Below are 25,593 nucleotides of genomic sequence, written 5' to 3'. Positions count from 1 at the left end.
GTGTTTGCATTGTCCCAGAGTCCATTCTGCCTTGAAATGCAGGCACCTGTGCCAGGGATGGAGGAAGCATGTCCTGCTGGGAAGTTTCCGAAGGAATCTTGTCCTGTCAGAGAAGGTGAAAATATTTGTTTCGCATTTGGTAAAGGTGTGCACCAAGGATGATGTGTCTGCCCTGGGAGCTGTTCCCAGAGAGCTGTAGTAGAAGCCTCCTAAATAAGTGCATCAAAATACTCCCAAGCACTGGAAAGTTATTTGAAATGTATTTCAGTATGCAGTATGCTCTCACAGTCATGACCAAAAGAGGCCATGTACACACTCTGACCAAAGGCTATTTGAAGGAGGCAAATATTGCAGCAATATGGTTGTGTGTTGTCAGTATAAAATGTGATTGCTCTACATGTGTCAAGGAAATGTCATTCTGCTTCAAGGCTGAGGTAGGTCATGGGTAAAAGGAAGGGATAATTAATTCTTGAGCCTTCTGGAAGCTGAATTGATCTTTAAAATGTAAAATCTTGATACAAACTTGCCTTAATGAAAATGCAGTTTCTTTTCAGAAAAGGTGCCAAAATCTGACACCCTTCCAGCACTCGTCACCAGCAGCAGGAAAACTGATTTTAAGATCATGATTCTGAACAATGTAGTCTCTCAAGGGAGAGCTGGTTAAGATTTTCATGACTAAAATTAAGCTCCATAGAAACCCACTGGTAGTGGGGGAGGGTTGAGAGAAACCTACAGGTGTGTATGACAAGTAAGGAAAGGCCATCTAGTCATTCAAGTTGCTTCTTGGTACTAAAACCTGTCTCTGTATAGAGCGTAGGTTGTTGGTGACATGGTCTTAAAGGAATTCCAGAATTTCTCTGATACCTGCTGAGAATGGAATTCTATTTACCTGGTTTCCCCAAGAGAAACTCTTAAGCAAATTGTAAAGTTCTGTTGGAAGAGGAATGTCAATGCTGACAGAATGGGCACCACTAGTGAATAACTCTGGCAGGTCAGGATGCCCAGATTATTCTCCACATGACAAGCTACAGAAGCTCTGGATCAAGGCCCTGATAGAGATCAGCTCTAGAAGCTACCCAAATTTGTTGGTTTACAAGGTCTGAACACGACTTTCAGCCATTTCAGGATTACCTCTGCTTGCTGTTCTTCAGTCTTCTTAAGCACCTAAAGAATTAGTGGTAGAGCTGTAAACTTGTACAATACTCCGCGGAACATTGCGTTAACAGCACATTTGCTTTCTCACTTCTTCCCCACTGAAAATACCAGTGGAGGAATTTCTGAATTTGGAAATTAGACAGTTGAAAACTGCATGATGCAGAGTCCACTCTGCCAAGCTGGTCCACTTAGACATTGAAGGTTTCTCTTGAAGATAAGTTACCTTGAGGGCATTAAGGTATATTTCTGTACAGGAGAACAGGCATTTGGTATTCTTTATTAAAGATTTTGAATAGGTGCCCTCATCTGTAGACATAGGTCTTGACTGTTGTTTATTTTGTCCAAAACATGTGGTCTCTGCAGTGTGCACCTTGGTGAAATGGAGTGAAGACAATCTAATGGCCCCAATCTTAAAAAAAAATCTTGCACACAATAATTTCAAATACTATTAACAACCAAAGACTTTATGTCCCTGAATATCATCCTTTGGTTTAATTTCTCTAAATTCATATAGGTTGTATTCATCCATTGTAGCATAAGTTCTCTTCTGTGATTGCACTGAATAACCTAGTTCAAAATTAAAGCTTCTAACAAATACATACTTCCATTTCTACCTTTTCTAATTAGGAATTTTCCATCTCTACCTTTTCTAATTAGGAATTCTTTAAGTCATAGTGTGAACAACCTCCAATAAGGCATGTACACGCTTCTTTTAATTTTTTTTCTAGAGTAAGGTTCTAAGCTGAACACTTAACTCTCCATCCAGAATACGTAACAGTGTAGCCTGGATTTAAAAAAAGCAGCACAGTGTTTATGCACTGTTGTACATAATTTAATTTGCAGTTTTGTATATAAAGTTTTACTGTATTGCACACTATTGCAGCAAACTAGTTATTTGCAAAGAAATCAGTAAAATACTTAAAGGATTTAAAAATAAGGGTTTTAATGCAGCTGACAAGAAAATAAAAGAAGCAATTTACTTAATGAGATACAATCCTCTATGTTGAAAATGAGAGTTACATACAACTAGAATACATTAAAAGATACCATACAGTCCAACATTTACTTCCTCAAATAGTGTAAAATTAACAAGTGTCTACTGTCATATACAGTATCTCATATGATAGAAAGGGTTTCTGAAATTAAATGCAGGCATCATTATATTTTTGTGGCTTGTTGTGTGTTTAAAACTATAGGGTCATGTAACATATTGCAAAGTTTGTATTCTAATGCCTTGTAAATGATTATCTTTTTGTCTTTTGTCCAAACTCCTTGTATCTCCAGTCTATTATTCCAACACAGGCTTTATTTTAACTTCTATATCTGACACATGTTAAACAGCTAAACAAGCATAAATCATAGGAATTAAAAGGGTATTTAAAAAAAGTCCATCTAGAGTTGAGCAAAAATGCCAGAATTCACCCCCTTGCATGGACATCTAGAGTGAATTCTTACAACTTGTACTAACGAAGACACACATCTTATGTTTTGTCCAATTAAAGTATTGCCTAAAATTCATACCAGAATCAGAAAGGTGATCTCCAGCATTTATTAAAATCTTTAAAGTTCATAAACAACAAAGTTACTGTAGAATTTATCGCATACAGCTAGCATATAACAGCATGTCCTCGGTCTAGATGAAATACAAAAGATTGTTACATTTTTAATACAAATATTTTTAATTTATTAATGTGACAATATATTTATTACATAAAATTTGCTACTGCAAAGTATCATATGCTTGTCTTGCACACATGTAGATGGGGTGGACAAAGATGGAAAACAGAGTCCTGATTATGTGCAAAATTGCTTGACAACTTAAAAATACATAGAGAATGTTGTATGATACATCTTATTCCAGGCTGTAAATGTCTACAGAGGTTTTTGTTAAAGGAGTGTCACAGATTAAAAAGAAACAATACCAATAGTCCCATCTGTACTGGCATTCTACAAAACACCATGTACCTAGCAATCTAGATCCATGTAACAAAAAGACTTCATCCCTGTATGCATGTAAATTGTCAGAAAACATGAGCCTAGTTTATTTTAAACATACTGATGTGCCATCTTAAGACAAGCCATTTCAAGATAAACCAGAAATTGAGTGCCCAACTAAAATGGTGTACAGAGAGATTTAAAAGCACAAGGTGTGCCTAGTCACTGATTGTTAACAGCCACTGCAGTAAGTGTGTGGAAGTGCTGGAAGCAAGCACATGGCAGCAATCCCCTTCCAAGTCAGTTGGTGAGATCATACAAAAATCAACTCAGCCCAAACAATTCTCTGTGTCACCGTACATTCCATTTCACTGAAAGAAAAGCATGTTAGAAACGAAGACACCACATCATGCAAAGTGGCAGTTTAAAACTTTGTCTCTTTTTCATGTGAACAAAGCGCTGCTGATAACATGATTGGAGCAGCACTCCATCCTTGATTTACTAATATAGTATACCAGAATAAAAACTTGGCATTTACTTCTTTTATTCTTCACAGCTAACAGAAATACCAGGTTTATCTAGCAATGCATCAATATTTTAATACTAAATTTTCCATTTGCTAAACCATTTATTCTCATTGCTAAAGAGTTTAAAAAAAAAGTTGCTTTCCCCCTTCAATAAAAAGGGGTTGAAATGTGAAATACTTCAAGAGCCCCAACATTTGACATTACTAAAATCAGTTCTAGTCTCTGACAATACTGACCAAATCTTAAGTCTTTGGGGTTTTAAGGTGTTTAGAAACCCATTTAAATAGCTAAACGCAGATAATGAAGCATGGTTAAATATGGTCCAAATCCTAGGCTGGATGGAATTGTTCCTGCTTATAGATACTGTGCTTCTTATGGCACAGTATGCTTATGGCATATTTATCTACTTGCCCAGGAAAGGAAAGAGAAATACGAGGCAGGGAGAAGAACTGCCAGCATGTAGAAAACCAAGGCACGGGGTCTAGCTACTGAACCCTATAGAAATCATTCAATTTTGATAACTAACTAAGTTTGGTCAGTCTCCAGGAAGAAGTGTTTAAGTCAATTAGCATACAGTCATATGGCGATAAATACTACCTTCAAAGATGCTAATCATGTTGGCTAGGTTTAGTCTGAGCTACTAAAAAAAGTACAAACCTATGAACTGTAGCTTCAGACACAGACACAGAAGGACTGGCTGGCACAGACTAGAAGCAACACGTATCTTTCACTTCGGTCTAAGTCAAACTAGCCAGAACACCTTCAGTTTCATTCACGCAAATACATTAATCAAAATAAAATGGAGCATTTTTAGGTAAACATCTACTTCATTTTAAAAGGGATGGGGGAATAGAAGAAAGGGAAAATTAACAATATACAGAAAACAAGGGAAACAGCAGAATCCAAAAGGTAAATAGGAAAAGTGGTCTATATTCTGTGTTACAGCACAAATCGTGCTTGCTTAATTGTGCCTAGTTATAAGGGTTGGTGCAACCTGCACACATGGAAGATGGCAATAAAGACCTCAGTCAGCTTTGTGGAATGAAGTAACTAGGTAATTGTTTTGAAATATGATGGTCTCAGCTCCACCTTATAAGTTAACAGAGTGCAAAGATCCCAGTGTGAACCCTGATGTCCTCTTATCTTCCAGAAAGTACTAAAAATCAGCAAATTCTTTTGCACATTTCTCTGTTAGAGACACACGGATATCTTCTTCCTCATAGTCATCAAAATTGCTGGTATCTCCAGGGCCTCTACATTTTGGTATGAATGGAGCTTCTACCTATGTGTGAAACAGAATACAGAAGGTTGTATTTGCCAGTCTAAAGAACTAACAATAAGAATCTGCAACAAAAATTTTAGTAGGAAAATAATAAAAACATTTTACTCTAGGCATGGATCTAAGGAAGTTAAAAAACCTTAACTGTGAATTTGATTAATTCAGCAAAGATATCAATTTCACTATTCTTTTATGGAGGACTCCAATCTGTTTATGTCTGCATAGCTAAATCTAAGGTCTACTATGAAAGTACAGCAAAATATATAAAAGCTCATTGGTGAAAATTTCTTATAAGCACATGAGGTCTTATGCTGCCCTTTGAAGGACTAAATCAGATCTATACAAAATAAATCCTGAAATTTCTGACATGGAGATTTTACAAGTCCAACTCCCTGGTGATATAAATAACAGGGCCCAACTAAATTAGATGTTGCAATACCTAGGCCTTATTTTTATGTAATTATAAACCAGGTGCAGTAAGCCTTGGGCTCATGAGTGCCTCCCTTTCTCTAATGTGGTTGCAAGGAACCTGGAAATTTTCATTTCTGCTTTGAAAGAACTGTAGCTTGTTATGACGTTTGAAGCCTTGATCAACCTTAACTACGGTTTGTTGAAAACAGTGAAATTCAAATTATGTGTTGCAGGGTTGACTTAAGATTAACAAAAATCAGTGTTCAGACTTAATACTAAAATGCATTTAATTTCACACGGAGATAGGTAGAGACCTGTTCTCCCCTGCAGAGGAAGGCAGAACGCATTCCAATGGAGCAAAACTCAGGGAACCAAGGTTCCATTTAGATGCCAGGAAGTACTTCCTGACAGTTAGGACCCTGAGGGTATGGAATGGGCTTCCACGGGAGGTGGTTGAGGCCCCATCGGTGAGGGTGTTCAAAGATAGGCTGTACATGCACATTGTGGGCATGTCGTGAGTGGACCTGGCTGGAGCTGGGGGTCAGACTAGATGGCCCGGGAGACCCCTTCTGACTCGCTCTCTTTCTTTGTTTCTATGTAATTCAAAATGGAAGTAGAGGCAGAATGAATAAATTTTCCAACTGTTTGTGAAAGAAGTAATCTGTTATTTACTATGCCAAGAAGTGTTGAAAGCAACAGAATAATGAAGAATTAAAATATATTTTAATATTTTAATGTTTAATAGAGAACAATCACAAACAGAAACATTTATGCAAATTTCACACTGAACAATTATTTTAGAATGTATATGAGAAGAGATTACTATTCTTTGGTGAACATTTTGCTTAAGTAGTCTCCCTTCAAAATACAAGAATTTCCTGAGGGGGTAATTGTAGCCTGTCTTGTGGTAATTAATATGTTACTGATTATAACTACTACTGTACTTTCATGTTGCATAGCTAAACAACCAGTTTCTTTTTATAAACTATTGCAGGCTTTGAGGTTTGGCTTTTTAAAATGTTGTCATAAGGGAACATGTCTATGTTACTCTAAAATAGAGGGATTTTGTAAAAAGCGTATCATATCACCAAGTAAGAAATGCTTAACATGTCTTGGTTTAGTCCACAGCAAAAGATAAACACTTAATTTTGCTAAGGATGACAGATGGTTGGTATAAAAGTCTGAAAACAATTGATTCTTGAACTGTGTGATTAAGGGAAGGGATGATGATTTTTAGTTACATCTTAACTTTTGAGCCACATCTTACCTTAATCACGGAAAAATACTTAATTACACAGAAAATACCATTAGCCTCAGAGGAGTTACCAGTTATGACTCATGAACTAGATGAAGGCAACATGAAGAGTTCCATGAAATGTACTCCTGCCGCTATGGAAGTGGCAGGAAAATCAGTGCTTGCTGCTGAGTTTCATAAAATTGGTACAGATGCTTAAGTAAGACAATTTTAGCTTGTTTTCAACGTAATGTCTCCTTTTAAAGCCTCTGTAGTGGTCTATCATTGAAATTTGAAAGTGAAATGGCAGCATGGTGGTAGCCATGAAAGAGGACTGGGTCACATATTGCCTGAGGGCTGTGTGGTGCCCACCCCTTGTCTAAATCACAACAGAAATGAACAAGGAACATCACACAAAGCAGCAAAGTTTCAAGGAAACTGCTTGAGGGAAATACTTCCATTATTTCAACATTCTAAGGCCAAAACTAAATTTAAAGCACCAAAAAATGTATATATGTGCAGCAATCTCAATGGACACTCTGAACACTTTGGCTAATGGCCACCACTTTGAGCACCTCTTGTAATTGTAGAGGCCAAAGGTAACTTGTATTAATCTCATGATGTCTCAATAAATTTAGTATTAAAATATTTATACAAGTTTTTCTTTGCCTAAAGCGTGTGTACATTTTTCTTTGGTAGACTCTGTATATGGGGAAGAAAAAGAAGTGTATCTTCTATATTCTTTGTGTACCATCAGTGATTTTATCCTGAAGACAAGGAATCTTACCTTTCTCTGATAAATGGCAATCCAATCTGTAGTGGCAAACCATTTGTGGTTTTTGATATCATTTACCCCATTCTTGAGATTTCCATATCGTTTGGTCAAATCTACTTGGAGTAAATTTCTTAGCAGATCCTTAAGGTCAGAACTGAAGTGTGAAGGGAATCGTACCTACAAAATATACTGAACATTTTTACTGTTGCAATACAAACCCTTTCTTTATGGGGGAATAAAAGGGAAATAAGATTCTGAGATGTTTTAGAACCATAACAGAAGTCCAAACATGACTTGTGAAAAATAACGCCTATTGCTACAGTCAAACACAGAGTGCAACTGAAACCAGACATTCTGACATATGCCCTGGAAGTCACCTGAAACATTAGTTCATGTTTCATTTTCCTTACTCTCTTGGTAACATCTAGCAATACAAACCTTTTGATATGCTTTCATCATGTTGAGAGTTTTGTATCTGCTGAAATGATAGCCAATAAACAGAGTGGAGAAAGGAAAACTTTCATCTTCATTGTGTCACAGATTTTAATGTAATTTCCACAATTAAATGGATTGTACAATAGCACTGGGAGAATAATTTCAGTTCAGTTAAACTTTCAAGGCTCAAATAATATTTTACTATTTAACAGCAATGCTGTCAAGGAAGAGAGCATGCACTTTATAATGCTAAAGCACTCAGTATTGTGAGCATGACACTCAGATACTGCAGAAATGAACTCCAGAGTTCCAAGGAAGAAAGGTGGAATAGAAACATTATAGTAAAATATTCACAACCCCTTATAAATATGTTAATTTTATAGAATGTAATTTTATATTTGTAAGAAATTCCTAACATATTGGCACCAGAGAAAGAGAAAATATGCAAGATAATATCTTTAATTGGGTTGGTTTATTTAGTACAGGGACAAACAAATTTAATTCTATACCCATTGCATAAATAGGTTTCAGTAATTTGAACACAGCAAGAGGTGTAGCTGTGCAATGACAAAATGTCCATAAGGAAAAATGTTCATGACCATGAGGATTATAACACAACCTTAAAAACAAAACAATATAAATGAGGATTTTCCTATGGTTCCTCTACTATCGCCACTGTTCCCTTAGCAAAGAAGGGAACAAAATTCCCTCTTTCATAACAATATTTTCCAAAAGCAGACAAACTTCATATATGCCTCAAATATATATGATAGGAGAGAAAGGCAGGTTGCTTACTTGTAACTGCCGTTCTTTGAGTGGTCATCCATGCATTCACACATTATGGGTGCTGCACATGTGCAGTGCCTGTTGCCGGGAAGATCCAGTAGCTTTAACGGTTTTTGGTGGGAGCTCCGCACCCTCCCTCTGCTGTAGTATAAATGGTTAGAGTGCCCGCCCTTTCCCCAGTCAGCTGAAGACCATCCATTCGCCCCCAGGTGGAGCTGCTTGGTATTGAACCGGCTCATAAGGGAGAAAACGTATAGAAACAAAATACACACACACACAGGGTGCCCAGTCATATAGTATACCCAGTCACCGACACCGACACTTTATGGGTGATTAACAACCTTACCACACTCAGAGGCAGGACGGTGTCATCACTGGAGAACTGTGGAGAGGATGGCGCGGATGAAGGAGCAATCCTGTCTGGCCTTGACGTCCAAGTGGTAGTGCTTCATGAAAGTGCACAGAGTAGACCATGTGGCCATTTTGCAGATATCTTGCAAGGGGATGCCCGCACGGAGGGCAAAAGAAGCAGTGACAGTTCTTGTAGAATGTCTTTTGAAGTAATGGGTAAGTCCAATCTTGAAAGCCAGTTCAATCGTCTCGACGATCCATTTCGAAAGTCTTTGAGTACTAATAGGAGCTCCCTTGTTGTGTTCTGTGTATTTGACAAAAAGCCGTTTGGTTTTCCTGAATGACTCAGTTCGGGATCGATAGAAGGCTAAACATCAATGGACATCCAGGCTATGTAGGGAGCGCTTGATCAGTGTCGATGGAGCAGGGAAATAGGTGAAAAGGAGTCACAACCTTGGGCAGGAAGTTTGGATCGGAGTGCAGGACTACTTTCTCCTTGTGGAAGTTTAGGTATGGATGGTCAACATGAAGAGCACACAGTTCACTAGCTCTTCTGGCCGACATAATAGCTACTAAAAATGCTGTTTTACAAGTGAGAAGGTGGAGATCTGTTGTAGCTAGTGGTTCAAATGGAGGCTTAGTGAGAGCCTGTAGGACAACAGAGACGCTCCATGTCAGAACTACCGATTGGGTTGGTGGTTGAAGGTTTTGCAGTCCTTGCAGGAATCGATACACAAGATAATGTGAGATGTACCTCTCCAATGCATCCTCAATGATGAGAGATAGCTGCAATATATACCTTAATGGAGGAAGGTTTAAGACCCCCGTGGTGTAATGAGATTAGAAATTGTAGGATGTTCTCAAGCGTGGCAGAGTGAGTTAGAAATTGGTTAGCAGCAGCAAAGAAGGTGAACCGCTTCCATTTGGCATTATAGGAGCACTGTGTGGTTGGTCATAGTGCAGATTGGAGAATAAACTGTATATCAGAATGAAAGTCTGTCAGGTCTGAGGAAGAAGTTGGTACCGATGTCGATACCAAAGGCAACATTGGTCTGAAAAGTCCTGATGATGTAGAAATAGATGTAGAAAGCTTGATCCCGGAGAAGGTGTATATATCAAATCTGAGGAAACTGTTGGTATTGATGCAGGAGAAGAGTATGAGTTCGATGATAGAGAGAGAGAAACAGTCAATGAATGAGCCAGGCAGTGAGGCTTAGAGAATGTAGGTCAGGATGCTGTATGGCACCGTGTTCCTGAGTGAGAAGATGGGGAACTTGAGGTAGGTGAAGAAAATTGTTGTGTGATAGTTGAAGAAGAGTGAGAAACCATGACTGATGGGGCCACCAAGGGGTGATGAGAATTCCGTGAGCATTGTCTTGTAGGATTTTGGTTATGGTCCTCCTCATTAATGGTATTGGTGGGAAAGTGTAGAAGAATATGTTCTCCCATGAAATCATGAGTGCATCTCCAATTGAATCGGGAGCAATATGTCCTGCAGATGGAGTTGTCGTGAAATAGATGTTGACAATCTAGTTCCCACTCCTGTGTTGTCGACGTGTGTCTGCTGAGGGAGTCAGCTTCCTAATTGTCAGTGCCTGTGAGATGGACAGCTCATGGATTAATCCTGTGGGCAATGCACTAATTCCACATGCAAAGGGCAAGGTGTGCCAATGGTATTGACTTCATACCACCCTGTTTGTTTATACAGAACATTGTTACAACATTGTCTGACACTATCTGTACCGTGTGGTCTTGTAGGATGGTTTGGAAGGAATGCAGTGCTTTGAAGACTGCCAGCAATTCCAGGTAGCTGATATAGCTGGTGGTCTCATGTCCATGCCAGGTGCCTTGGGTCTGAAGAGATGCGCAGTGGGCACCCCATCCAGTCAGGGAAGTGTCAATATAAAGTGTCATGGTCAGTTCCAGTGCACGGAATGGAACTCTGCAGGAGAGACTGGTATCAATAGTCCACCAGGACAAGGTCTGGAGGACTGAGTACAGAGGTTGTAGTAGCCGGTTCGGTTGATTGTGGTCCAGATGGAAATTGCAATTGAACCAGAGCTGCAAAGGTCTCATTTGCAGCCTCGCATTCGGCACCACTGATACCATGGATGCCATATGACTGAGCACTTGTTGGATCAAGTGTGCAGGGACAGTCCATTGGGCAGTGATCCCAAGAAGAAGAAAGACAGAAGATAGAAAAAAGCAGTCTTTTCTGTAAGATGAAATTGATGACCTGAGAGGGAACAAGGCGTGAGTTTTCAGTATTAATACAGAGTCCAAGTCGGTCTAGCAGGGAACAGGTAGTGTTGATGGAGGCCAAAAGGTCATCCCTAGAGGAGGAAACGATAAGCCAATCATCCAGGTATGGGTAGATGTGGATGCCCTGAAGCTGAAGGTGGGTACAAACAGGAGCCATGCACTTGGTGAAAACTCTCAGAGTGGTACTGAGCCTGAAGGGGAGCATTTTATATTCCAAGGAGTCAGTCCCAACAGTGAGCCAAAGGAGGTGCCTGTAAGTAGGATGGATGCTGATGTGGAAGTAAATGTCTTTCCAGTCCAGGGATGTGAACCAATTCTCTTTCCCAAGCAATGGGAGTATATTCTGGAGCATGGTCATTCTGATTTTTTTTGTTTTAATATATTTATTGACCCCATGTAAGTCCAGAATGGGGCGTAGCCCACCATCTCATTTTGGTACCATAAAGTACCTGGATTAGAAAATGTGCAGTCCTTCGAAGTGATGAAGTTTACGAATCGCTCCCTTATAAAGCAGCTCGGTGACTTCTTCCTGGAGGGCTGGGGAGGGGCCAGAAGGTGGCACAGTCTCAAAATTGATTTTATATCCGTGCTCTCTGATGGTAAGAACCCATCCATCAGATGTGATGGACTCCCAGATGGGGAGTTGGTTTTGCAGCCAGTCCCCAAAAGGGAGAGGGGAAGGTGGGTTAAAGGATTGAGGAAAGGTTCATGTGTCCCATCAGGGTTGTCATTTGTCTGCCTCTGGTTGACACGTAGGTTGTTGGTATCAAGGCGCATTTTGTCTTAGGTTCCTTTGTTGTCTCTGGCCATACTGTTGACGTCCCATGGGGTATGGCTGATGATAAGGCTGGTACTGGTACTGGGATCTGTTCCATGGCCACTTACGTCTATGCTGGGAAGGATATTCCATGTGGCATGCGGTTAGTTGAGCTTTCTGGATGTTCTCAAGTTTGTCATCTGTCTTGGCATTAAATAGTCCAGAGCCATCAAGTGCCACATTCTTGACATGTTGCTTGGTTTCGTGTGGCAGATGACTGGATCTCAGCCAGGTGTGACAGCGAAGAGCTACGGCACTGACAAGAGCCCCGGAGTTACAATTGACATGATGTCTCGCCGTGTTCAGCTGTTGTCTAGAAAACTGCATTGCCTCCCCAATGAATAAATGGGCCAGTTCCCTTTGCTGGTCTGGGAAGAATGCAGTGAGGGACTCAACCTTTTGCAAGAGAAAAAATTGATAGTGGGCCATGGTGGCCTTGTAGTTTGAGATCCAAACAGCATGTCAATTTTTCTACCCTCTTTATCAGCTGGAGTTGAATGTTCCTTGGTTTGCCTGCCTTGTGAGGACTCAGTGACTATTGAGTTCGGGTGTGTGTGTTTTAGCAGGAATCGGATGTCTTGCTCTCGAACTTTATACATTGCCTCTAAACGTCTGGAGGTGGGATGTGGATGGTTTGGGAGCTGTCAGGTGTCAGTCATTGCCTGTCAAAGAGCGGTGATAAATGGCAGGGGGATGGACAAAGAATCTTCCTTACAAACTATGTTGTTAATGTTATCTTGGTTGGCATCTATACGCTGTTGAATGTCTATTTCCAATGATTTTGTCATCCGTGTGAGTAGCTTGAAGAAGCTACCCTGGGTGTTGCCTGGAGACACAGGACCTTGGGTGGAGATAACGGTGTTGGGAGAAGCGGAGGCTTGTTGGGAGTTCTCCGAATCCAAGTTGGATTCATAGGGTGGACTGGATGAGGACCCGTCAGGAGACGGTGGATGGGTGAGCGCCGCAGCAGATGTTGACTGAGTGAGGGTTTGAGTGATGGGGACACATTGGTGGTCGTGGGTAATATCCGTATGGGGGGTCGTAATCCCATGGATAAGGTTGGTCAAACAGGGTGGGGTTGAATTCTCCACAGGGTAGAGGAACCCAGTACCACAATGCTTGTAGTTTGGAAGGCTGGGGTGGTAAGAGGATAATGGGTGTTGAGGTGCCCTTGGAGAGCCCTCTGGAGAAGATTGACCCGTGGGCATAGGAGTGGGCGATCTCACAGGCGGACGGTCTGGTCCCGACCGGGGAGGAGATTCACAGATCTCTCCGTTGGGAAGTGAAGTTCTCGACAAAGGATCAGAATGGTTGGGAGTGGAGTGCAGCGAAGCTGTAATCTGCAGAGGTGATGGTGGAGGAGTCACCTGCATGGATGGTGGCTTGGTGGTTCAGCCGGAACCGAGATCAGGACCGAGACTGGTGCGGCACTCGGCTCAGAGCGGGGCACTTTGTCATGCTTTTTGTGCTGGTGCTTGGATTTGTCAGGATTGACCTTCTTAGGACGCTTTGGTTTCAATGATTCCTTGGATCTGACATGCTGCTTCTTCTCCTTGTTTGCAAGGAGGAGAATTAGAGAAGCGCTTTCCGTCCTTGCTGACGAGATCCCCTTTGGATGGGCAAGGGGGGGGGATTTTGATGGTTCTGAAGCCATGGAAGAGCTGGCTTTAGCTGAGACAGGCTTCATGGAGACCAGTGCTTAACATTTTGCGCAGCCTATTCTCACGGTTTTTGCAAGCCTGACTGGTGAACAAATGGCAGTGGCTGCACTTGTCAGTCCCGTGTCCTTCTCCAAGGCAGAGAAGGCACAGATCATGAGGATCAGTGGGAGACATTTTGGCTCTGGACTGTGAGCACTTAGGGAATGTTGATCGCAGTGCCATCGAGAAGAAGAGAGAAAGAAAGGCAGCGAACGGAGATAGTTTGTGGAGAGATAAGGACGATAGAGGGTTTTCTTAAATATATTTTTTATTTAGAAGGAGTAAGGGGAAGGGGGGATAGAATAAGAAATAAAGGTAGGGGTTTGATAAGGTGAACGGTTTAGGGTTGTAAAGTGGAGTTTAAGAGAAAGAAAAAGTTTAAGATTTAAAAGATTATGATTGAGAAGATGAAGAGACAAGTGAAGAGAAAAAAGACCCGAGGCACGGTGAACAATGGTTGCAAGCAGGCTGGAGGAAGGGCAGGCACTCCGACCATTTATACTATGCAGGGGAGGGCGCAGAGTTCCTGCCAAAAACCGTTAAAGCTATTAAATCTTCCCGGCAACAGACACTGTGCAGGCGCAGCACACATAATGTGTGATGCATGGAGACCATGATGAAGAAGAGGAACTTGACTTCTTTAAAAATTAAATTCAAGGAAAAAGCAGACAATTAACACAAATATTTAAGAAAATGATTTAATTTTTTTCTAAGAGTCTAGCAATCTTTGCTTACCTTTCCAGAAACAATTTTTTCATAAATCTGGATTGGCTGATCTGCAAAGAATGGAGGATATCCAGCTGCCATTTCATAAATTAACACTCCTAAGGCCCACCAATCTACTGCTTTGTTGTAGCCCTGGTAAAAGGGAAGAACTACTATTAGCAATACTTGTAACAGCCAATGATACCTTAACATTGACAAAATCAAACTCTGTATATAAATCTTTACATATTCTTGCATTTTCAATAAATAGGTATGTTGTTGGCAATTTCAAGGCTTTTTGGCTGAAGAGCAAGGTATAAATAAAATAATGCCAGTATGGTGTAGTGGTTAGAAAGTTGGACTGGGGACCCAGAAGATATGATTTCGAGTCCCCACTAGGGCATGAAGCTCACCTTGTGAATCTGGGCCAGTCACTCACTCTCAGCCTAAAGTACCTCACAGGGTTGTTGTGAGGATAAAATGAAGCCCTCTAAACCACCTTGGGTTGCTCACAAGAGGAAAAAAAGAAGACTATAGATGGAATATCATAATATATAACAAAGCATTTCTACACCGCTATCACATTGAAAGAAATAGGTAGCATTATTTAGTGCATGCATCAGAAGAATCAAACTGGTTCCACAATTCTTTTATATTACCTAGAGCACACTCCTATAGACACAATCCAGAATCTAGGCTGTTGTAGAAGAGGTCAGCATGCCAATTCTGACCTTGGAAATGTGTTTTGAATTTGGAGCTGGATGCCCTTTCCTCTGGGCAACCTTGGATGCACTTTCCTCTGGGCTTGTAGCTGGCATGGAAAGAATGACAGTGGCTGGGACTCTGAAGTAGCAACCCTAACCTCAGAGCAGGTTTGTGGACAGGCAATGGGACACGGAGGGGAAAAGTAAGACTCCAGCATGCTACAATGCATCCTGGCAACACCTCAGCTTCACCTTCTTACATGCTGAGGCAAAGGAGTTAAGGTGCAACGGTAGGTAGATTTAGACAGGAACAAGCCTGCTCAGCGTGATCAGACAGCTATGCCATCTAAACAGCCATGTAAGTCTTTTATGGGACAGGAAAAATGCAGAGGCGACTTGCTTCTCCATTAAAATGCCCTCTGAGTTCAGACAGTTACAGGCAGTCTCACTGGACTGTACTATAAGTTATACAGCTACTTTATTTACATAATTCATTTTGGTTACCGAGTGTCAGATTTTTGCACAGAGGGTACTTCTTTTGGCACAGATTTAGCCTTACACCCAGATACTGCGAACCAAGAAGGGGAGAAGTAGTACAGTCTCAGAGAGCTCTAAGCCCCATGCCATACCCAGTGATGCATACATTCTTGGATACTTCTGAAAATATGGCTACTTCTTTGCTGTTCACTTCTGCACTTTGTGGAACCCTAAGCACTGTTTTAAGCTGCACAAAGGCCAGTAGTTTTAATAACTATTCCTATTAACCTAATTGTCATTGTGCTTACTTGCATAGTAAACCTTGCTAAATTCAATTGAAACCTCTCCAGGTAAGTATGCTTACGACTATAGTCTTCCTCTCTTAACACTATTTAGCACTGTGAAAAACATTGAAATACCTTGCTGAGAATTATTTCAGGTGCCAAATATTCTGGAGTCCCACATAACGTCCAGGTTCTGCCTTTTACTCTTTTTGCAAACCCAAAGTCCGTGACCTAGTAACAAAAAGAGGAGACACCACATACTTTGTTTTACTTTTAAATGAGATTTTGTTTTTGTTTACAAGTGGTTTGAATGTTGTTATTTAGCTGCAGAAGTGGTTCCATGTCCATGAAGAACAGAAAAGCTGTCCAGCATTCTGTTTGCACATGACCAACCAGCTGCTTTTGGGAAGCCCACAAGCTGGACATGAATGCAATAGCACCTTCTTGGTAGTGTAGTCTAGCCATTGGTATTCAGAGGCATACTACCACTGATATCTTAAGTAATATGGAGCCATCATGACTACTAGTCACTGATGGCCTTCTCTATTAGACTCAAAAGGATTGTTTTAGCATCTTTTTAAATTACATGATACATATTCTACCTTCTGTTAAAATCTATGAGAAATTAAGAAAAAAGAGAACCAGGAATAAATGCTTAACATTAGGTGGCATTCATAATAAAGTTTTGCAATTAATATTTAAGCTTTTCATAAAATCAGATGAAAGTATAAATTAAATGGGATTAAACTTCAGAATTTCCTCCAGTTAATCAACTGGCAGGTTACTGACCTAATCATCATTATTCTCCCTTTCCTTACACTGCAAATATTTAAGCACTCTGTATTTCTTACTGCAGAGAATCAAGTTTCATGTGTGTTTCTCTGTATCGTACCTGGATATATCCTTGTTGGTCAATTAAAAGATTTTCCGGTTTTAGATCTCTGTAGATGAGGTCTAGCGAGTGGAGGTACTCAAACGTTAGCACTATTTGAGCTGCATAAAATCGTGCATGTGGTTCACTATAATAAAAGAAAATGTTAGGTTTTTAAATATCAGTTGCTATTCATAGACACAGCATACTTATTTTTAACATAATGAACTGTGTCCGAGTATGAAGATCTTTCTAATACTACTAAGATAGGCAATAACCTATCTTAAATTAATTCAAGGATAAACTAACAATTGTTACTTCACGTGGATCCATTTCAGATATCTTCTTAAAGAGAAACTATTTTTCAAAATTGCTTCTGGATAATTAATGGGGAGCTTCTGCCCCTGCCAAGCCTCTTGTGCCTTGCCAATGCATTGCACAAGGAGCCATCATCACTTGCATAATTACAATTTAGTACATATGGGGCAACTGTATATGAGTGAACTTTGCATTAGACAGGTTCATCAACCTGCCTCCTTCCAGAAACCAGTGTTTCTGCTAACTTCAGAGGTCCCCCTGGGAAGTGCTAAATTTCCCTTGCATGAGCAGCGGATCCCACTTGGGCACTGGAATTGGCGGGATGGATAAGAAAGCATCACATCCTGTTGGATACTGCTCTCAGAAAACTTTTACCATTATCCCTTATTTCCTAAGCTTCTAAAAGATAAGCACGCTGTCTCCTATACCATCTAGTGACTCTTTGGGCCAGTAATACAGATAAGCATAAATTTTAATTTATTCATTCTTACTTACCTGAACCTTCCAATTCTTCTTAAATGTGAGAACATTTCACCCCCAGGAACATATTCCATAACCATGTATAAATTAGAATTGTCCTAAGGGAAACAGAAGAATGTTCAGTTGGCAACCCAGAGATAATGAAGAAAATAAAAAAGTTATTTTATATTCTGATAAATGAAAAAGCTGCACCATTAGGTAATATTTAATCTGACTATGAATTAAACCTTACCAAGCCCATTCCACTTGCTCAATGGAAAGAGGAGCAGTGAGCCTCAAGCTCATATGCTCCACACTTTCTCATCTTCAAGGGTAAGTCTTGGAATGTCTGGTTTAGAGTAACTTCAGTTTATTGTGTCACTGGAACTTGCCAAACTGCATTGATTTTTATAATCTGTTGAAACAAGCCAACTCCAGACCATAGTTGCAAATAATTTAAAAGAATTTGTTAATATTAAATTTATGGTTCAGCCAATACACTACATTCTAGTTAATTGAACTTGGAAGCAAAAGCTTTCAAACTTCTTCATCTATCCATGCTGGCAGAAGAGAAGGTGCTGGTGGGTGGGGGACAGCAAACACAAAGGTTTGCTGTGGCTCATTCCTGTAACTATCATTCTTGACTATCCAAATGCAGCCATGTTAAGTCTTCTGTGGAACAAATTCAGACGGTCACTAAACAAGAACAACCCAGTCCAAGTGGAGAGAGTGGCCACATTCATATGCCATTTCCAGCCAAAGCTTTTAGCTTTATATTAATAAACCAATATGTGAATGATATGATGATGCTGATGCATGTAGCCTATCTGCTCCCATGTTAGTCCTCCCTTTGTGTGAGGATCATCTCATGATAGTAGAACTTGGAAATAATGTTAAGTATGGCCAAACAAGGGAGAACTGTAACGCAACTTTTAAGCAAGATTTGTCATTGGCTTATAGATCCTTCCTTGTTTGCACACACCTAACTACTTTCTCAGGTTCAGACATTCTTTTTTCTAGCTTAGAGCACAATGTTCTCAATACATGCAAACCTCCAAACTCAGATGCACTGGCTTACATGCACCCAGTGAACGGTGCAAAGTGTGGTGGCACCACGGTACTTTGTACCCAGCATTTAATCTGGATGGCTGGTTTTGACTATCTAGATGAAGCAGCACAGAGGGAGAGGGAAAGAGACAGGAGCACTGTCTGGAAACTGTGTAAGCTATAAGTTCCACTCTCCTCTCTTTTCCATTCCCCCCTTCCCACAGCATACAACTTTTCCTCCTCTCTAAGACAGAATTCTGACCTCAGAATGGCAGCCAGAGTGGTTCTTCTAGTGCCAGCTGAGAGGGGGTGGGGTAGGGATACACATTTGGAATCCCAGCATCAAGGTCACAGAACCTCCAAGGTGGGACTCTGAATAATCCTGTGACCTGCCAGATGTTGCCAGTAGATCGTAGGATCGCACCCGTATCTGCTCAATCACACCCTGATTTAATAAGCCATAATTTTTAGCTTACAGTGATGCACAAATACGATCAATGGGTACTTTTTGATCAATGTATGGATCTATGAGCTTTTTGCTTTACCTTCAGTTCTTTGCAGTGGCGGTACATGCCTTCTTTTCATCTACTTGTGATCAGAAAGCCTTTGATTTTAACAACTAGGGAGTCTTGAGATTTGCTCCAAAAATGAGGTTTGCTCCAAAAATGCAAGATTTTGAAAGATAGGTAGCTACGCAATAAAAATGTGGCCAATGTTCATTCTTCGCACAATATTTACCTTAAAAGAATACTCAAGTCGTACAAGAAATGGGAAGTTCACTGCTTGTAATATTCTCTTTTCATTCAGTGTGTGTTCTATCTGCTTCAATTTAACTACCTAGGAACAAAACACATTTTAACTTTTTTAATTTAAACATAAAAAAGAATTCAGATGATTCAAAGCATTTTTAGTGAGAATGAGAAAAATCCTAAAAAGCCACAGTGCTAAAAAAAAAGTGGTGATTGCCTTGTACAGAACTAAAAGCAAAGAAAATTGCACCTATATTTATATAGCAAAACAATTATTCTCTTCTACCTGTTGGAAGATCTCCAACTGTACAAGAATGATGTACTCTCTGTCGATCTCTCTGCCAACACTATCCAAGAGTATCATGAATAATTCTAACAGACATAGTTTTTGCACAGATACAACATAAATATTACAGTAAGCCTCTAAATAGCCAGTTTATATCACGTAAGCCTTTGAAAATGAGAAAAAAAATCTTCTGCATAGTAAATGCTGTTCAACATCACAAAAATCTCTTACTCAAATTGCAGTATGTATTTCAAGCCATCTAGAAAACCAAACAGCATATTTCCAGACAAAGTGTTTACTGGGCAATTGTTCTACCTAAAATGCATCATTTTATGAAGAGTCCAGATGCATTTCCATTCTAACTCTACCATCTTTTTCTACTGCTTCTTCCATCTTCATTCTCTACACAAAGCATTTGTTAAGACAAGGAAGACAGAACAGCTGCGCAATAACTTTTGATTAATAATGTTATCAGATAATTGTCTGAAAGCATCTATGGCCTCCAGCGTTCAAGAAGCTTCCAGAAATTTCTTTATTTCTGAGACAGTAAATACTCCTCCCTCACCTCCCTCCCCACACACAGAGAGAATGTCCAACCATTTTTTAAAGTGTGCTTAAGTATGCTGGCACTTACTGTGGAAGTAGAGAGGCTGCAGGGCCCCAGTCTAACTGCCATACTTTAGATTCTGCTCAGGACCTCACATCTGTTTCCTACTCTAACTGCCCTCATTTGTTTCTCCGGTAGCTGTTAGTGGGAAACTTACTTCATGGTCAAATAACCTGAGGATAGGTTTGGATTTTCAGTGGAAAAGTGGCACAAAGTCCACACTCTGAATCACTAAAGTAATGCCACAGTTATACCAGGAGAAAGCCTATTCCAGGAAGGGGAGGTTTAAAGATCAGAGAATCAGAAAGGTGATTCCCATATTCCCTGTTGGGTGATTACACCAATAAATTGACCAGCAGAGAACTGTACCCCCAACATTCATTTGACTACTCATTTTAGAAGCTACAAGTTTATTATGTAAATCTATGTATTAGTCATTAGTCAATTTTGTATCCTGTTTCTCCTGTCAAATCATCTAAGAAATTACAGTGGCTTCAAGCAACAACCATGGAGAGGTTGCAATTGTATGGTAAGAAGGGCCACAATTCTGTATTACTTCCAGACCACATTCGATTACTTCCAGGACAGCTACATCGCACGCACGCTCATACGCACAGCTTTCTAATAAAACACAAGTCTGAGGGTAAGGTGTGGGGAAATAAGGAAGGCCAAACATAGAGCAACCTGATATACTCAAGGTTGGAGGCTTATTATTAGAAGAACAGAAAGTATTTTATACAGTTGACTGAGAATGCCACAATATTTAAATGCAACAATTAGAAGTGCCCATTTTTTGGTTATTCTTTTGGAATTAAAGTCTAAAGTGGCACCAATTTTTTTGAATAGACATGGGCATTCTTAGAGGTTAGCATGCTCCCGTACACCTCCAATATTGTAAGTGGGAGAGTGTCAGAGCTTAGGATTTCTGCACAGAGGGTGCTTCTTTTGGCTTAGCCCCAGATACTGTGAACCAAGAAGGGGAGAAGTACAGTCTCTGAGAGCTCTAACTCCTATGCCATGCCCAGTGATATCTGTCCTGTTATTAAATAAATATACAGTTCAATTTTTGAACAGCTTTGCCATTATTCCTTGGTTGAAACTTTCATTTTTAAATATGGAATCATCTATTATTTAAATCATTAAAACAATGTAGCAAGCAATGCAATCTATTTTCATGAGGTGTTTGTAACATGTATAAACATACCTCTAATACTTTTCTTAAGAGCATTACTGCAATGCATAAAAAAAGGGAAAATTGAGATTTTAATTTTCTACACTCATTTTCTGAGTGTAAAATGAAATTCAAAACAAAGGCAGCTATTTCTGTAATACAAAATCTAGTACTGAAGGCACAGAACATTGCAAACATCAGCATGACATTTCATGTAATTTTGGTATTGATAATGCACTGTGCCTGTCTACTCTACTGAAACGGGTTGTGGAATGTTGATATCCACATACCGACTCCACTTTTAACTTGCAGCTGCTAGATGATATTAAACACTAAACTAAAAATACCCTTTTTTATTGAGTGCTGCCCCCTGATAGAGATTTGCAGAAAAAAATGCAGGATGATTTTGAATAGAAAATATATAGTCAACAATTCAGTAGTAATGGTTTGACTACACAATGGGGTATGTTGTATCAACATATAGCTGTTTTCTAACTCTTCAAAGTAATGCCTACTTTATGTTTGAAAGAGTATTTTAAACAGAACCATGCAAGCATTTACATGGTAAAAGCAGAAAGCCTGGGTTTTTAAATAACCCCAAAATATTTTTATTTAATATCTCTTCTTCTATTTAATAAAGTCTTCCTCTTGTAAGACTTACATTTTTGTATAAACTTTACTTCTGGAGTGGAATTGCCTAAAAAGCAATCTAGGGCATTCAACCCTGTGGCCTCCTGACATTGTCTAGGAGACCTGTATTCCCCCTGTCCGTGCCCATTCCCAACTGGGCCTCAGGAGAGGGAAAAAGAATGTGCTGGGGGCAGGGAGGACACCGGTACTATAGACTTATAGGATTCAAGCCTCCTTCTCGCCTGCTTCTCAAAACTTTTATCTAGATGGCCAAGAATGGCTATCCATACAAATTGTAGTTATTGCTACATTTTTATACCACCCATAGCTCTGGATGGTTTACAACATTTCAAATCACCCATCCAGATTTCAACCAAGCCCAGCCCTGCTTAGCTTCCAAGATTAGGCAGGATCAGGCACTCCCCAGCATGAATTGTGGTAAAGCTTAGGTCCTGGTTACCTTAAGGAGTGCCTGCACCCATATGCTCCTACCCAGCCTTTGAGATCAATGCAGGGGGCCCTCCTGTGTGAGCCATTCCTTAGGGAGATGAGGGATGGCTGCTAGGAAGCGGGCCTTTTCTGCAGTTGCTCTCCATATCTGGAATGCTCTCTCAAAGAAGATTCACCTGGCACCTTCCTTATATTTTTTTTGGCTCTAGGTGAAGATCTTCCTTTTTTAAAAAATATTTTAATAGTGAATGCCACTCAACCTTCTCTTTTGTATTTTTATCCGTATTTTATTAGCAGTGTATTTTTAATGTGTTGTAATTAGATTTTTATTGCATTTTATCTCATGACTGTGAGCCACCCAGAGGTGCTGTGGTACAATTGGGTGGCATACAAATGTTTTAAATTAATAAATATAGATTGCTGCCACTGTTCCAGGCACAGGATGCATGTATGTCTGACTTGAAAGGCTTATGTGCATTGAGGGCATGGGATATAGGAATGCTCCCTTAGCAAGCTATACACAGTGAAACTGCACAGTGAGTTTTTCATTAGAATTTACCTATTGTAATTAGAATTTATCCATTGTAATGAAATAGCAGAGGAGAAAAATATATTACGTATTATCAATCTGATTGATAATTCAATTCGACTATCAAAATTCTAAACTTAGAAACCGTGTACTTCAGTATTCATTGCCAATAAATATGAAATGTTCAAGGTTGACTGCAGAAATTCAGGAAATAAATTTCCAATTTATTTGAAAATGGAAAAAAGAAGCATCAGAATTGGCTATCTCTACCAGAAACTGGTGATTCTTATTTAAAACAAACCTCAGGAAAATTCTTGGACAGATATTCACTCCTTCACCCATGAGGGCCAAAACTAGATCACAACAGTATTATCAGATGCTGCAAATACTCAAGAGTCGATTGTTGGATATGAGGCAAATAGGCTAATCACTACAGTTTCATTAGACATCTTTGTATTGTTTTGTTGAGCAATATATTATTCACCTTTTCCATTTATTCTCCATTCACAGAGGTGCCCTATAGTGATCATGGCTCAGATTTATATCAATTTTACCAAGAAGTGTTTTGTCAGAAAGCAACTTGAACCATAGCTATGCAAGGCACTTGTCCATACTCTTGCTGGAATGCATACTTCCAACAGAAAATGTTCTTTATATGTTTCATGCATCCTTAAGGCAGCTGCTGTGCCATTTTCCCACAATGAAGCAAAATAGCTGTGTTTTACCTGGTTTGAACAAGTGCAGAATACTGTATTCAAGCAGCATGTAAATAAATTAAAACACAAAACAAAAACCAACAGGGTTTCTTACCCCATGTGAAACACAGCTTTGTAAAGGACTCTATGTAATTATTAGTGTTCACCAAACACAGTAACTGATGATGATGATTACAAAACTCTACCAACTTTTTGTTTATCCAGTATCTTCATGGCATAATACTGTTCTGTAGATTTGTGTTTCACCAACATGACTCTGCCAAATGAGCCGGTTCCGAGTGTTTTTAGTCTCTCGAAGTCATCTAAACCAGCAGTATTCTACATAAACACAAGAGAGACAACACAATACTTTAAGTATGAAAAGATACATGTTGTTATAACTTCTATTAAAATATAGTAACAACAATAAACTGTGACACCATATTCTATTGTGAGTGTGAATGGAAATCAGAAGTATCTACTACTTATATCCATTGCTTTCAGAATGTATTTTTAAACAGCACTGATTTAAGAGAATAATGACAATTTAGTTTGAAAAGCTGAGACACTGTGCTAAGATTAGTTCTCACTAGGACAGGGCAAACGCGGGCTACACTGAAATATCCGTATTTCACTCATGTACCAACCTAGCCCTAATTTTGTCACAACAGTGTTTCTAATGAGGAGCATCTTTTAGAGGGCAATTACTTACTAGAGCTCCAGCATGGCAAGGGACAGTTGGAGTTTACTAAGATCAAGTGGCTTCCCTCCACCTCACAATGAGACCCTCCTAGTTCTGATCTGTTATGTTTTTCCCCCACTGAAGTCATTGCCTTTCATTTTACTCTACAGGAGATATTTAAAAGGTCTGCACTCGGGAGATTGTCAAAGTGCGTGCGTGCGTGCGTGCGTGTGTGTGTGTGTGTGTGTGTGTGTGTGTGTGTAGAGTTCTGCACTTTCCCCTGTCACTGTGGATTCAGATTTCCTGGACTCATTGGTTTATCTCTGTCTCTTGGAACAGGCATGACTTTATCCACTAACACATTAGCCTTAAGATATAAAGAGCAGATTTACATATTATATAATATAAAATGATATAAACTATAATCATGCATTTCTTTAGGTGTAAGGAAATTTATACCAAATTACCACATGGAGAAAATAGAAGGAAATAAAATTCAGCTTTTGACTCCAAGCATTAGAGATCCTGATTTCAGGATTAGAAATAGCAACTTCAGGAGAATTCTGATCAACATCTCAGTCTGGGATCTATATGTTTTGCATAAATTCATTATTCATTATACAAGCTCAGGATCTGGCTTTAAATGCAACTCTAGCAACCACTTGCTGAATGGTATTTGTTCCACACAGCATATTTTAGTATATCTCAAAAAACTATCAGAATGAGGAGGCACATGAACTCTCATGCAATCTCTACCATATGGTAGAGCAGTCTTCCCCAAGCTGGTACCTTCCAGTTGTTTTGGCCTTTAGTCCCCATCAGCCCCAACCAATATGGTCAACTGTCAGGAATGCTGGAAGTTGTACTTTAACACATCTGGAAACTGCAAGGTTGGGGAAGGCTGCTTTACATAAACAGTGCTCAAATTAATTTTCTGTGCATAGACTAACAAAACTTATTTCTTTGGCTAAATGCTCAGTAATGAATGTGTATTTATGTTCATACATTTTTTTAGATTTTCCTTTGCATGATACCTTATGCTTTTGTAGGAGTCTTCATTATGCATTTTATGAAAGTGGGGATGTAAAAGTGACTCATTTATTTCTAAATGCAAAGGACTGAATTATATGTCAGTGCCAATTTAAATAGTTCATCACCTGAGGAGGACTTTCCCATTTTCTTAAAAAATCTTCTTTGGCTTTGGCTAGAAACTCTTTCACTGAAAGCAAAAATAAAATAAAAAAACTTTAGTACAATTCAGT

The 25,593-nt window shown here is 39.6% G+C and overlaps 1 protein-coding gene across 3 annotated transcripts in view; it reads right to left on the bottom strand.

Moving 5' to 3' along the window:
* Positions 1-2,690: 2,690 nt before the first annotated feature.
* PRKACB (protein kinase cAMP-activated catalytic subunit beta) overlaps positions 2,691-25,593 on the bottom strand; it is an 81,071-nt gene continuing 58,168 nt past the window's right edge. For all 3 annotated transcript variants that reach the window (XM_044432622.1, XM_044432623.1, XM_044432621.1), the window contains 9 exons: positions 25,489-25,550; positions 23,860-23,988; positions 19,271-19,369; positions 17,522-17,604; positions 16,730-16,856; positions 15,973-16,068; positions 14,403-14,525; positions 7,329-7,493; positions 2,691-4,899 (listed from right to left, as the gene is read on the bottom strand). In XM_044432622.1, the coding sequence (XP_044288557.1) occupies positions 4,774-4,899; positions 7,329-7,493; positions 14,403-14,525; positions 15,973-16,068; positions 16,730-16,856; positions 17,522-17,604; positions 19,271-19,369; positions 23,860-23,988; positions 25,489-25,550 (1,010 nt within the window). In that variant the 3' untranslated portion in view covers positions 2,691-4,773. The remainder of the gene's footprint in view (positions 4,900-7,328; positions 7,494-14,402; positions 14,526-15,972; positions 16,069-16,729; positions 16,857-17,521; positions 17,605-19,270; positions 19,370-23,859; positions 23,989-25,488; positions 25,551-25,593) is intronic.

The sequence above is a fragment of the Varanus komodoensis genome, unplaced genomic scaffold (assembly GCF_004798865.1).
Source record: "Varanus komodoensis strain SLA01 unplaced genomic scaffold, ASM479886v1 scaffold24, whole genome shotgun sequence".
Classification (NCBI taxonomy): Eukaryota; Metazoa; Chordata; class Lepidosauria; order Squamata; family Varanidae; genus Varanus; species Varanus komodoensis.
Note: the sequence above shows the minus strand (reverse complement) of the source record. Positions and strands in the feature narration are given on the sequence as shown.